Consider the following 13,824-nt stretch of genomic DNA (forward strand, 5'->3'; position numbering starts at 1 on the left):
CCTGTGTCACTGTGTTTGTGGAGGTCAGAAAACAGCTTGCAGGAACTGTTTCTCTCCTTTCTCCACGTGGGTCCGTGGAATAGAACTCACGAGGTTAGGCTTTGAGGTAAGCATCTATACCCTGACCTGTCACTCTGTCTCTTTAATCTGTCTTCAGGATCGGAGGTGCGCATGCCTACCGTGCTTTCAGCGACCCTTATGGAAACAGCACTATTTATTCCTGAGCTTGGTTCAGAAAGGCGTGGGCCGTCTAGGGATACAGCTCAGAGGGATGAGGCCCTCGCTACATACAACGCCTGGGGGCCTAGGTTCCGTCCCTAGCACCACAAAAAAGGATGGCAACTGGCTCACAAGTCACAGGGGTTAGAAGCTGACTTGGTGCTGAGTCCCCGTGTGAGTGCGTGGGCCTGAGTATTTGCTAGTGTCTGAACCTAAGACTTCAGACTTCTATCCAGAACTGGCCAGGGCTTCCTAAACTTGTCTTAGAATTGTTTTGTTTTGTTTTTGAGACAGCTCTGGCTATCCTGGAACTCACTCTGTAGACCAGGCCTGCCTAGAATCAGAGACTCAGCTGTCGCTGCCTCCCTAGTGCTGGGATTAAAGGCATGCATGCACTATGACTTCACTACCCACTTTCTTTTGTTTTTAGTTTTCCCCAAACATGGTCTCACTATGTAATCTAGTCAGGCCTTGAACTCAATCGTCTTGCCTTAGCATCCTGATATGGGTGTGCTGGGTTTGCAGCCGGTACCACTATGCAACACTGCTTCCTGATAGGGACTAAATTCCAAAGAAATTTCCAGAAAAGTAGGAGGTCTAGCTGGGTAAACAATCAGGTTTGGGTCTTTGTTTCTGGACTTCAACGTGGGCACACTATTAATTATGGAAAGAGGGAAATAACCACGTGGCAGGACTGCCACAGGGATAATACCAGCTAAAATCAGCCATTAACAGATGCAAAAGCAAAGGAGCAGGAGCAGCTATCCTTCAATGCGCAGGCGTAGTGGAACAGCTTGACACTTCCCTCCACGTCCCGCCCCGCCCCATCTCACCCCGCCCCGCCCCATCTCACCTCGCCCCTCCCCATCGCCCCGCCCCGTCTCGCCCCAGCCCATCTCTGGGGAGTCACTGGACTCAAAAGCAGTAGCTGTGACGCCGGGGCGGGTCATTTGACGGTGGGGCGGGGCTCCTGCGCGCTGCGCAGGCGCAGATTGTGGGTGGTGGGTCAGGTGACCCGAGGGGCTTCTGAGTGTGTTTGACCGTTGACTTAGGCCGTTCTCTCGGCCCAAAGTCCCCCTCAGCCATGGCGAGTCAGTCGCAGGGCATCCAGCAGCTACTGCAGGCCGAGAAGCGGGCGGCCGAGAAGGTGTCCGAGGCCCGCAAGCGTGAGCTCCGGGACGGGGCGGGATGCTAGGCGGGGAATGGCGGCTAGGCCGCGGGCGGAGGCCGGGGGACAGTGGCGGGGTCAGAAGCTGTCCGGATGGTGCCTGGAAGCTGCGAGACAGGACCCCAGGTTGCCCGTGGAAGCAGTAGTGGGTTCGTCCCCTTCTGGGGTGGAGGGCGTGAAGTGGGTCACCCCACAGAAACTCTGCTCCCACCGGATCCCTCGCTTCCGGCTGCGGCCCACTCTACGGGAGCCACCGCCACGGCGGTCGAGTCTGCGAATCTAGGTCGTCCTGGCCACCTCTCCTCTCGTTCGTCACTTTAAACGGTTCTCCCAGCCTCTCTAACCAGACCCCTGTCCATCTTTTCCTTCAGTACCATAGTTGAAATACCTGAGCTCATGTGGCTGCCCCTAACTCGGTCATTCCTTTTTTGTTTTTGTTCCCCTGAGAATATACTAGAGAATTGCCCAGTTCATTGTCATCACAGGATATTTCATGTTCCAGCGGAGGCGCATATACATAGCAGTGAAGGGGTAATGTGTTCAGAAAACTCAAGTTTACCACAGTATCTAACTGGGACCAAGGATTTGAAGAACTAATAGTATTCTGCAACTCTTTTTTTTCTTCCCATTGCAGTCACCTGCTTAAAATGCAAATATAACTTTCGTCACACCTTTCTTCCACTCAGCACTCCTAGTCAGTCCCTGCAGAATGAAGCTGGTATTTCATAATGGATTAAAGGAAGTGCTTTCATCAACCAGGCTTTTGTATTCTTTCCTAAGGATGTCCCTGTGAAATACTCTCTTCCAGCTGTACTGTGCCACCATGTCTACTAAAGGAAGCAGCTTCATTTATGTCCCTCCAAGCGTTTGCACATCAGTTGCTCTGATGGTTAGTTTTGGATCTCAGAATGTAGGCAGCAGATCCTCATTCAGGCTCCTTCTCTCGCTAATGCTTATTTTTGACATAGTGTTACAGTAAACTGTTGGCTTACATGTCCCTGCCACTAGAATAAACTTTTGGAAACTGGAAACTGTGTCTCAGGAACTTTATGAATCCAGTTTTCCAAGGTAAGCAGACCCTGTATTTACTCCTATTTTTGCAGGAGAGAAAAATGAGACTCGGAAGATGAGGTTGAGAGGCCTTTCTCATGCAAAGAAGTTTTTCTTAGTATAAAACTTGTAGTACACTTATGTCCTGCTGGCAGGCCGAGACCTCACAGAGATCTGCCTGCCTCTGCTTCCTGTGCTGGCCTGAAAGGCATGTGCTGCTCTCCCCCAAGTAGATGAAGTGTGACTCTGGTGGGAGTTAGGCTAGTCTTTATTTCCAGGAGATGTTTTCTGTGAGAATGCTGGGGGTGGTGAGAAGCCTTCTCTCTTCAGGTGTCGAGAACGGCCTGTGTTACCATGCTCTGGATCCAGAATTTCCAGAATGACTTGCCAGTGTGTCCAGTGATGATGACTCAGCAGCAGGAGCAGGTGTATGTGTTGGGAATTATGTGAGACTGTTTGGAGGAAGTGCAAGAACAAATACTTGGACTATGGTGGGAATGACCAAGTTCCTGGAAGATTTTAAACCTTACTTGGCTGCAAGCTTGTATATATCAGATAGCTGTTATTTGTGGAAGGAGTTTGTTTTAGAGGGCTTAGCTTACAGCTAACTCACATTTTAATTTCAGTGGTTGGGAAAGAGAGGCATTGAAAAGAGCTGAAATTTGAGAACTATTGTCTTTCTAGATTTGTGATCACACTTGACTTGCTCAGTTAAGAATTGGGAAGGAAAAGCAGTAATCTCAGCACTCAGAGGCAGAGGCGGATAGATCACTGAGTTTGAGGGCACCCTGGTCTACAGAGCAAGTTCTAGGGCAGCCAGAGAAATCTTGTCTCTAGAAACCAGAAAAAAACACACATACACACAGGGACTGGGAAAGGGCAGTGTATGTTGTAAAATAATCAAGTCTGAGTTTCTCATGAAATCATTACTTTGGGACATTTCATGTGAAACAAGACCCCAGCTCCCATTTGTAAGATCTGAGAAATGTATGATTAAAAAAAAAAAATAGGGCTGGGAGTGATTAGATATAACTTTAAGGGAAGCTGATCACAAATGGTAGGATTCCAGGTTTGGAACCAGCACAGGCTATGTAAAACCCAAAAGGGAGGAGGAAAAAGATAACCCTGCAGACTGGATGTGTTGTTGAGTGGTGGAGTGCTATCCTAGTGTGAATACTTCCCTGCACTGGGTCGCACGAGGTGGGGGGGCGGGCAGCGTGTTGTGGTGTGTATTTACGTTTGTGTGATCTGCTTGTCCAATAGTATTGCTTTTCAGAAAAGTGTGTCAAAACAGCTTTGAGGATGTTTGCCAAAAGGCATTGGTGGTCTTGTTAGGGACTGGTTCAGGGACCTATGGGAGTTGGGAAGAGTGAATTGTGAAATTACTTTGGAGTTCCTGAATAATGGTTGGACCATGGATATCTTTGATAGACTTAGTTTGGAAAAGGTCTTTGGCTTTAAATATAGCCCATGTAGCTGATAGGGAAGGACTAGCTGTGAAGGATTGGGCTTAGCACAGGAGGAGTGACCTGAAATAAGTATGGTGTTTAAGTGTAGGCTTGGGGAAGTAATTCTTGGGATGTGCAGGGAGAGACTGTTTCAGACAATGCTGATGCCTTAGAGTCATTACAGGTCCAGAATTCTCCTAACCAGGGATTTTGATAGGTCCACTTGGGTAGAGTGTGCTTTGGACAGTTGTAGATGCATGCTACCTGTTACTATAACCTATTTAGGTTGATCTTCTAGAACTCTCAGTTGGTGACACTGGACATAGTAGTAGTATATGTCTTTAATCCCACCATTTGGGAGACAGGCAGGCAGATCTCTGAGTTTCAGGCATATTTGGTCTATGCATAGGAATTTTGGAACATCTAGGCCTACATAGAGAGACCCTGTCTTTTTGTTTTGTTTCTTTTTTCTTTTTGTGAGTAGAGACTCAAAGCAAAGACTGTTGGCTGGATGTATGGTCTGACAACCTGGAGACTTTGCCAACCTGTGTTAAACTGGCTATCTTCCGGAAACCAGAGGGACCAGAGCCCCTGCTTCTCCTCCCTTCCAGCTGTTGTGCTCTGACACTGCATTTAGCATTCTCCCCCATTGTAGCTTTGTCTCTGCCACAGCCCTGGTGCCCAGTTTGCAGGATTATGTCATCTCTTTCCTTAGCTGGTAATAGCCACCCTTTGAGTACATTAGTTCCCAGAAAACTCTAAAGAAAACCTGTAGCAACACAGCTAACTGTTCACTATTTGGGATGAGGAAGAACTCCCCAGATGGCTGTCACCTATCTCATGTTAACAGATTTTTAATATTTTATTAATGAGGTTGAGACTACGCCATGACATTCCACAGTATTTCCTTTGTTTTCTCAGGTTTCCTTTGAGTGTGTGTGCGCGTCCATGTGTATGTACTTTGGACTTCTGGATTTTGGACTGAGGGCCTCATATACTGTTCACAGCTCTAAAGGACATTCCTGTTTTGTCTCCACAAAGAGATAGGCTGGAGGCAGAACCTATGCTTGTTTAGATCTGCATTCCCTCTTTCCTTTGTACCTCTCTGTGTTTAAATCATCATCTTTCTTGACTGCTAACATTCAGTATCAGCATCTACTTGCTGTTCTGCCTTGAGACACTTCTTGATGTCTTTCTCTTCTTTGAAAACAGGAAAGAACCGGAGGCTGAAACAGGCCAAAGAAGAAGCCCAGGCTGAAATTGAACAGTACCGCCTGCAGAGGGAGAAGGAGTTCAAGGCCAAGGAAGCTGCGGTGGGCCTCCCTCAGTCTGTCTTCACTGTTGCCTGCCTTGCTTGTACAGATCAGAAAAGAGCCAGCACAGCATAGAGCCGCTAGTGCAATTTGAGGGTTTGGGGGTTGGTTTGTTTTTGGTGGTAATGGGGAGTGAATCTTTGGCCTTTGCATGCTAACAAGGTCTCTACCACTTAGCCCCTATTCCCACCTGGACCCTGATTATTGTATGGTTTGTCTATTGGGATAGTCACATTTATTTACTTACTATATCAAATTCTAATTTTCATTTATTTGTTTAGCATTCTTATAAACTCTTGACATATGTAGGTATCATGTTAGATGCTGGCAGATCAAGCAGGAACAGTAGTTTCCATCCTTGCCTTCATAGAGTTCAGCTTATAATAAGTCCTACAAACGTAGAGCTGTGAACACTGCTTTGACAATCTAAATTGATAAAATGGGACCTGCCCCTCAGTGTAGTATAGAGATCTATCACTGTAGTAGGCAGCTCTGATTCATAAAGTGAGGGACAGAGACAGACCTTGGTAGGGGGAAAAGGATGCAGAGGAACTTGTAGAAGCGGGAAGGGGGAGCAGAGCTGTGTGGCGTCCTATACAGTCAACAGTGCTTCACAGTTTATTTGCCTAGTTGAACATCCAAGTGAAAGATTTGAGATTGCCCTCATCAAGGTGTGGAGGGCATTAGATCCCCTGGAGCATGAGTTATCCATGGTTGAAAGCCACCATGTGGGTGCTGGGAACCAAACCTGGGTCCTCTGCAGTAAATGATAACATCAGTGATATTGTTGTATTGTTTGCCTATAAACTGCATATTTTACAGTCATAATGCTGAACTATAGTCTCTTGTATAGATGCATCAAAGTTCATACCTACTTTCAGTTATTAGATTATATGTGTGCACATGCATGCAGTTGCTGGTAGTGGTGCTACTGTTGCTACCAGAGACTGAATTAAGTCAATCATTGCCTTCTTTGTTTTCTATTTTTCCTCCTGTGCTCAAACAGTTCTGTTCTTAAGTAGCTGGGATCACAAGGGTGCACCAGGGTGGACGGTGCCATAGTTGTTGAATCTTTAGGTTGGTTCCCGTCTGTACTCAGGACTGTATCGTGGATAGCAGTGAGTGGTAGTGGGGTGCGCCTGGTTCGTCACACAGGTTGCTATGTCTGCCACTGATGTGTTGCATTCTCTTATTAAGGAGCTGGAGCTTTTCCTTAGGCCAGCAGGTTGCTTGTTAAATGACTCCACTGGAGAATCTTGCTGATGTTCCTCTGTATCCTGTCTCCTCCCTACAGGCACTGGGCTCCCACGGCAGCTGTAGTAGTGAGGTGGAGAAGGAGACCCAGGAGAAGATGACCGTCCTCCAGAACTACTTCGAGCAGAACAGGGATGAAGTCCTGGAGAACCTCTTGGCCTTCGTGTGTGACATCCGGCCAGAAATCCATGAAAACTACCGCATAAATGGATAGGAGGCAGAAGCGCCTGCGCTGTGGTTGGCATGGGACCTGCCCCATAGAATAGGAAATCTCCACAGAGCTCAAGTTCTCTTCTGGAAGGCATTAAATTATTTCTCTATGCTGTTGTAGGATCCTTCACTTTTTGAGAGTATCAAATCTAGCTTTTTGTATAGACTTATTTCGTACCTGAGGTTTCATCTTCTTGTGTGTCTTTAAGGAATATATGTCACCTGTTTTCCTGTGTCTTCTCAGTAATGGGAATTAATATTGACTTTTTTTTTTTTTTTTTTTTTTTAGTCTAGTAGAAAAAAATTCTTTGAAGAAAGAAAGGGAGTAAATTGCTCCCTTCTACTTTCTTAAAGGTCAGGGGCGTTATCTATGAAAAAGTAGTAAATAGCTATTTGTAACTCTGTGAAGAAGCAGCCAGCCTTATAGTACTCTATCCTGGATAATTTAGGACAGCGAATATGATATGCTTATTGCAGCTGCTATTAGTGTATCCTAACCCACATCACTCGATGCTAGGATTCAACTTGTTACATGTTATTTGGTGTGCTTGTAATCATTTAAAAGTAAAGTTTTGTCTTGCCTTTCACCCTTCTGGCTCCTCTTTTTGATAATACTAAGTATATCTTGACCCAGATGTTGAGCAGAATTTCATCTAGGAGTCAACAGGTGTTGGATTCAAATGCATACCTTATTAGTAATACTCCAGTTATTCATTTTATTGGGAATGAATTTGCTTGTGATTTCACCCTCTGGTTAGGCAGCAAAATCTAGAGCAGTGGTTCTCAACCCATAGGTCATGACCCTTTTGGGGGGCACAGATATTCTACATATCGGATATTCACACTATAATTCCTGACAGTGGCAAACTTAGAGTTATGAAGTAGCAGGAAAATAATTTTATGGTTGTGTGGGGGTTGCCACAATGTGAAGTATTAGAGGGTTGCAGCATTAGGAATGTTGAGAGCCACTGGCTTTAAGGACCCAGTGTCAGGCAGCCTTGAGCAAATGAGCAGGCCTCTCAGCAAAGTGAGTGAGCTGTGACTTCACTGCCTCGGTAGGGTGAGACTCCTGGAGGCTTTCTGGAGGCTAACAGGCTTTCTTTGGTGGCAGAGTAATTTGTGGTGGGTAGAAACAGAAGAACATTAGGGATTCTCCTTTTCCTGCAGCAGTTTGAGGTTGATAGCAGGCACATACTATTTTCTGTGTCTTTCGGTCCCTTGCTTTTAGGCCACCCATGGTATCTGGTCACTGCTATGTTCCTGTGTCTTTTTTTTTTTTAATTTTTTTTCTTTTAAAGATTTTGTTTTTGTTTTTTTTTTTGTTTTTTTTTTTCATTCTTTTTTTTTTATTCGATATAATTTATTTACATTTCAAATGATTTCCCCTTTTCTATCCCTCCCCCCCCCACTCCCCGAAAGTCCCGTAAGCCCCCTTCTCTTCCCCTGTCCTCCCTCCCACCCCTTCCCAGTTCCCCGTTCTGGTTTTGCCAAATACTGTTTCACTGAGTCTTTCCAGAACCAGGGACCACTCCTGCTTTCTTCTTGTATCTCATTTGATGTGTGGATTATGTTTTGGGTATTCCAGTTTTCTAGGTTAATAACCACTTATTAGTGAGTGCATACCATGATTCACCTTTTGAGTCTGGGTTACCTCACTTAGTATGATGTTCTCTAGCTCCATCCATTTGCCTAGGAATTTCATGAATTCATTGTTTCTAATGGCTGAATAGTACTCCATTGTGTAGATATACCACATTTTTTGTATCCACTCTTCTGTTGAGGGATACCTGGGTTCTTTCCAGCATCTGGCAATTATAAATAGGGCTGCTATAAGTTTACTGCCTCAGCTTTCCCATTGCCCTGACTGGAGCTGCTTGTCCAGCTCAGCTGTGAGGGGGAGAAAGGGGCTGCTACCTGAGCAGGGTGGCAGTCCCTTGCTGGCAGCTCTTTACCTGAGCGTCACAGTGGCATGCTGCTTGGTTCTTTCTCTTTGCCCAAGGTTTGGTTCTTGGTGCTCTACGTTTCTTTAGTGAGATCACTACCATGTCCTAGTTCCACTGTCCACCTTGGACACTCACATTTCATTTCTCCAGCCCATCTCTTCCAAATAGTCATGGAGTTGATTGGCCTTTTGTTCTGTCTGTATAGTCACGATGTCTCTCTTCCTTAATGTGTTCCAACACACCATTTTGTTTAAGACTTCAGTCTTCTCCAGCTAAGTGTAAGGCTTCGAACCTCCTATTGTCACCTGTAGCTTCTCTGAAACTGGAGGTGCATGCAGCAGCAGCACTGGTACTCACTGGTTTAGACCTGTGTGCTGTGGTACTGGGAATCACTAGGCAAACCCGATCTACATCCTCACTCTTGGTTTTGTTTCAGACAGACAGCATCTCCCTGTTTACCCTTGGATGGCTTAAAACTCAATATGTAGACCAAGCTGGTCTCAAACTCAAGGCCTCTTGCCTCTGCCTTCCCTGTGCTAAGACGCGCCATTGCCCAGTTTGTTTATCCTGTATTATTGGAAGCAGTGGTCAGTTGAGAGGCAAAGGTGAACGGGATCAGGCGAGGGCTTGGTAAGTTTTGGGGAGAACCCAAGCGCTAGGAAGTATGGCCTTGGAGAGAGATGGTGTGTGGTTGATGGTGCGGGTGGTTCGAGGGAGTTGAGGGCCTGGACAGGTGCTGGTGGGGAAGGGAATAAAGCAAGGTGAGGCATAGATCTAGGAGGAGTGATTGGGGCTGGAGGTCTTATCACTGGGAGTGCCATTTCCTCTAGGCTGGAATCTATAGGTGCTCACATTCTTTCTAGGCCAGTGGAATCAAGGGTGGGTCCGTGAGTGAGCTTGCTTGAACACACCAGGGTTACTGTTGTGGTATACTGAGTAACATCTGCAAGGCTGGTCGGCCACCAGAGACCCATGGGTGTGGGTTTTGGTGCAGAGTGAACCCAAGATGCACACAGCTGAGCATTGTGTGGAATTTGTCCCCATTTGAGCATAAAAGGAAATGTATAAGTGTATAAGTATAGATGCACATATGTATAGTGTGTGTATAAATCTGGAAAAAGTAACAATGGCTTCTGGAGAGAACTGGTCTGGGCTTCAAAGGGAGGAATTTTCTTTGGGTTGGTGTAACATTATTTATTACAAGGGTGTTTAGCAACGTCTTGCTCTTCATCAACTAGATGCTACTAGGAACACCTCAGTGGTGACAACCAAAAATGCTACTGGACATTGCCATAGCTCCTGGGTGCCAGAAGTTTCCCCAAATCAGATCTTCTACAGTAACAAGAAAAGATATATTAAAAATACATCAGAGCGCTGCATATGGCGCCTGGAACAATCTAGGTGCTCAGCACATGTTTCCTGTTTCTGAAATACAACAAAGACCTACTTCTTACAAATTTGATACAAGTTGGGTTCTTTGGGGCAGTTGTTGGACATGTGGTGAGTGGGTGGTGAGGCTCATTCTTACCTCCACACACAGTCTGCACTATTGCAGGGGTAGAAAGGCAAAGGTGCAGAAAGAGCCGGTCAGTCCTTCCACCCTCAGACAGCATGATCACTTGCCTCCCTTTGATTCAACATGTCTGCCAGGGAATGAGGGATCTATGGACAGTGAAACAGTGTTTCCGTGATTAATGTAGGAGCTTTCTGCACGGTAGCCAGTGCATTAAGACTGATTGCATTTATATTAATTTGTTGAAACTTTGTTTTTTAAGATTTAAAATCTTCAAAATCTGTGTTAGAAACCGAGCTTTGGTCCTCTGGAAGAGCAGCAGTTGGTGCACTTAACTGTTGAGCTATCTTTCCAGCGCCTCACCAATGTACCCCTTGGCAACTTTGAGGAACCAGGCAAAGGTGTGTGTGTAAGAGCTAAGAGGCTTCAACGCCTTAAAGCATTTACGCCTTTAACTCTAGTGTAGTCTTTGCGGAGCTTTCTGTATCTCTTGTTCTGTATCTTCTATGTGCACCCCTTCCCCCAAAAGTGCTGGTCATCACTTCCTCTGTGTTATTGTGCAGTTTCCTGGAAAGGATTGCCCAATCACCTGTTGCAAATATGAGAACATTCGGTTGATGCCCTATCTTAGCCCTAATCAAAGGCTTTCTGATGGAAGGCATAAAATAGCTTACAGTTAGGTTGTGTAACAGTAATCTTAACAGTTCCCTGAAGGGCCACTCTCAGTTTGGATTGGTGATAACTCAACAGAGATGAAGTAATTTACACTCTACATCCTAATCTCTGCAAACAACTAGTCTGGAGGCTCACTTTGTTTTGAGGCCTTCAAATTCTGCAGGCTAGAGATGTGATCCTATCTCGGTGTTAGAGAGAAAACCCAGGCCTAGAGGCTGGCAGGATGTCAGAGGTCATAGAGCAAGAAAGGGACAGATTCAGTTGAGAGCAGCATTGTGTGCTGCAAGCCTGAAGCTGCCAAGCTCCCAAGTCAGGCTTGTTTTGTATACTATTGTCTCCATCCATTCACCTGCCCCTAGGCCAGGGAAACAAAGCCTGCAACAAACGTTCCGCATTTCTGGGCACATTGAACCTGTTGCCAATCTCGGTGATTGATGGCACCAAAAGCCAGCTGAAGCCGTCCTTCCACAAATTGCAGTTTTCACGTCAGTTCCATCCCCTTTCCTTTGGGAACAATGTGACAGATGCCAAGAGTATTTTTTTCCCCCTGTCAGTTTGCCTCCTGTCACTTCAGTGGCTCTGGAGTTCCTGTGAAAGCTTGTGCACCACCGGGCAGTTTATTCTAGCGTTGTTCTTTGTCTCCTTGCTGTGCAAACAGGCAGACTGGGCACGTCTTTATGAAAAGATTTGGCTAGTGTTTTCTGGGGAAGATGCTGGCCAGAATATTGTGTCAACGTTTGCTTCTCTGTCTCTTAATGTCAGGTGATTCTGGCTGGCTTGTGCATCCAGTGTGAACTTAAGGATGTGTTTACTTTAATGGGACTGACGTGGCCGCCCACCTCCAACCTTTTCTACTTGGAAATAACAGAAAAGTGACAGCATTCTAGCCCAGATGCCAACAGCTGCAGATAGCACCACAGAGGGGCTGTGTCTTAGGATTTTATTGCTGTAAAGAGAGACCATGACTGTCTTAGGGTTTTACTGCTGCGGACACCATGACTAAGGCAACTCTTAGACAACATTTAATTGGGGCTGGCTTACAGGTTCAGAGGTTCGGTAGATAATCATCAAGGTAGGAGCATGGCAGCATCCAGGCAGGCATGGTGCAGGAGCAGTTGAGAGTTTTACCTCTTGTTCCAAAGTCAAACAGGAGAAGCCTAGCTTCCAGGCAGCTAGGAAGAGGGTCTCAAAGCCCATGCCCACAGTGTCACATGTAGTCCAAGGCTACACCTCCAAATAGTGCCACTCACTGGGCTAAACATATTCGAACTAAAACATTTAATTAGGTTTGGCTTACTGGTTCAGGTTCAGTCCATTATTGTCATGGTGGGAAACGGTAGCCTGCAGGCAGACGTGCTAGAGAAGGAGCTGAAAGTTCTGTATCTTGATCCTCAGGCACATAGGTGACCTTCCTCAAGGCCACACCTTCTTTAACAAGGCTACATCTCCAAATAGTGCCACTGCCTCTGGACCAAGCATTCAAACCTAAGATTCTGGAGGCTGTACCTGTTCAAACCACCACAAGCCGCTTGCTTTTTATCTTTAAGGATGAAAAGAGAACCCCACACTGGCTGAATCCTCTGCCCAGCCAGGCATTGTCTTTGGCCCCATTCCATTTGTCCCTCTTCACCTATCCCTGGCACTTAACATTCTGCAGCTTGAGTACCCTGGGGGGATTGTCACCTCTCCTGACAGGTACTTGGGAGTCTTGACTCAGTTTTCTGACAAATGATTTGCTGTTTGGCTCCCAGCACACTTGGTAAGGACAGCGGCTCTGTATCTAGTTCTGGGCCCTCACCTGCTGTCATCGTATATCACATCTCACAATAGATTTCCCCAGGTCAGAGCACTTCCAAGAGTTGACCATCTATGAAGCTACTAGCAGTGGTTCCATTTATAAGAAACACTGGTAAATTTTTGAATAGTTCATATATAGCAGCATTAACACTAATTTAAGGTGCTGATACACACACTGTCTGTATCCATGTCTGCAGTGGTAGTACTTAGATTGTGTAAGTTAGGAGACAGGCTTAGAGGGATTTGAGCTAGCTCACTTATTCGAGGACAGATAATTAATGGCAAAAGTTGCATTTGAATTTGTGACTCTCAGACTTGTAGCTGTAGCTGCTGTGTGATCTGATCAGTTTGTCCAGCCCATGGCAAGAAAGCTAAAAAGTCAGTGGACGTAATTGGCAGACCGGTTCACGTCCAGTTTGCTTGTCAGGTGCTCTCTGAGGCTCCCTCCAGTCCCCTCTGCTGTTGGATATCCAGTTCCGTCCATTCTGGGGAGAAGTTCACTCTTTTCGTCCATGTATTAAGATGTGTTTAACAAAAGGCTATGGGTTGGGCACTGGGTAGCTGTGAGCACTGGTAGCAGTGGCCCTCAGACTTGGAAGTTTTGTGCTCTCAGGGAAAGAATGAGGCAATGGTTATAATGTCACTGTAGGTTGAATGAGAACCACTGAGAAGGACAGCCCTGGGCCTAGGACAGGACAGGGCTCTCAGAAGTAGGGCCCTGTCACCCAAGACCCAAGAATGGACCAGGTCAGGTGATGACGATGGGTTTGGCACTGATCTTCCAGATGGAGAAGGAAGACCTGAGGCAAACACTGGGACCTGGAAGTGAAAGAGTGGAGTGCAGGAGAAGTGAGAGGTGCTCTATTTATGGAGCTTGGGGTGTGGGGAGAGGGCAGTGAGGCATCTGGGGTAGGCTGCAGGTGGCGCGCATCGAATCACCACAAATGCCTGAGACTCCATCTAGCAGTCACCACTAAGTCAGCTCTGCAGTATGTTTCACTGGATTGCAATGCCCTTGAATTTCCTGGTCCTTCTCCCTTGCAAGAGGAACCCCACCCCCACCCCCCCGACTCAGGATTTCAGGTATGCAGACACTTGGGTTGCTGCAAGGATGTACCTTGCTTGTCAGAACACTCTGTAAGCACTCAGCGTTTGGCCCTGGGTGGCTCCCACATCAGCAGGTATCACTGACTTTTCCTGAATGAGTGGACAGAGCTGCCCCAGCACACAGGCT

General features: G+C 46.3%; 1 protein-coding gene across 1 annotated transcript; it reads left to right on the forward strand.

Moving 5' to 3' along the window:
- The first annotated feature begins 1,194 nt into the window (after positions 1 to 1,194).
- Atp6v1g1 (ATPase H+ transporting V1 subunit G1) lies at positions 1,195 to 7,249 on the forward strand. Its single transcript, XM_052176632.1, has 3 exons — positions 1,195 to 1,385; positions 5,098 to 5,198; positions 6,493 to 7,249. The coding sequence occupies exons 1-3, from the start codon at positions 1,304 to 1,306 to the stop codon at positions 6,664 to 6,666; spliced, it is 357 nt and encodes a 118-aa protein (XP_052032592.1). The 5' UTR covers positions 1,195 to 1,303; the 3' UTR covers positions 6,667 to 7,249.
- Positions 7,250 to 13,824: the final 6,575 nt, after the last annotated feature.

Source organism: Apodemus sylvaticus, chromosome 3 (genome assembly GCF_947179515.1).
Source record: "Apodemus sylvaticus chromosome 3, mApoSyl1.1, whole genome shotgun sequence".
NCBI classification, from domain to species: Eukaryota; Metazoa; Chordata; class Mammalia; order Rodentia; family Muridae; genus Apodemus; species Apodemus sylvaticus.

Excerpts from the sequence above, each read along its gene's own strand:
- Atp6v1g1 (XM_052176632.1), top strand. The coding sequence starts at position 1,304 with ATGGCGAGTCAGTCGCAGGGCATCCAGCAGCTACTGCAGGCCGAGAAG. Across the intron at positions 1,386-5,097 it reads GGTGTCCGAGGCCCGCAAGC|GAAAGAACCGGAGGCTGAAA; the intron begins GTGAGCTCCGGG and ends CTTTGAAAACAG. Across the intron at positions 5,199-6,492 it reads TCAAGGCCAAGGAAGCTGCG|GCACTGGGCTCCCACGGCAG; the intron begins GTGGGCCTCCCT and ends TCCTCCCTACAG.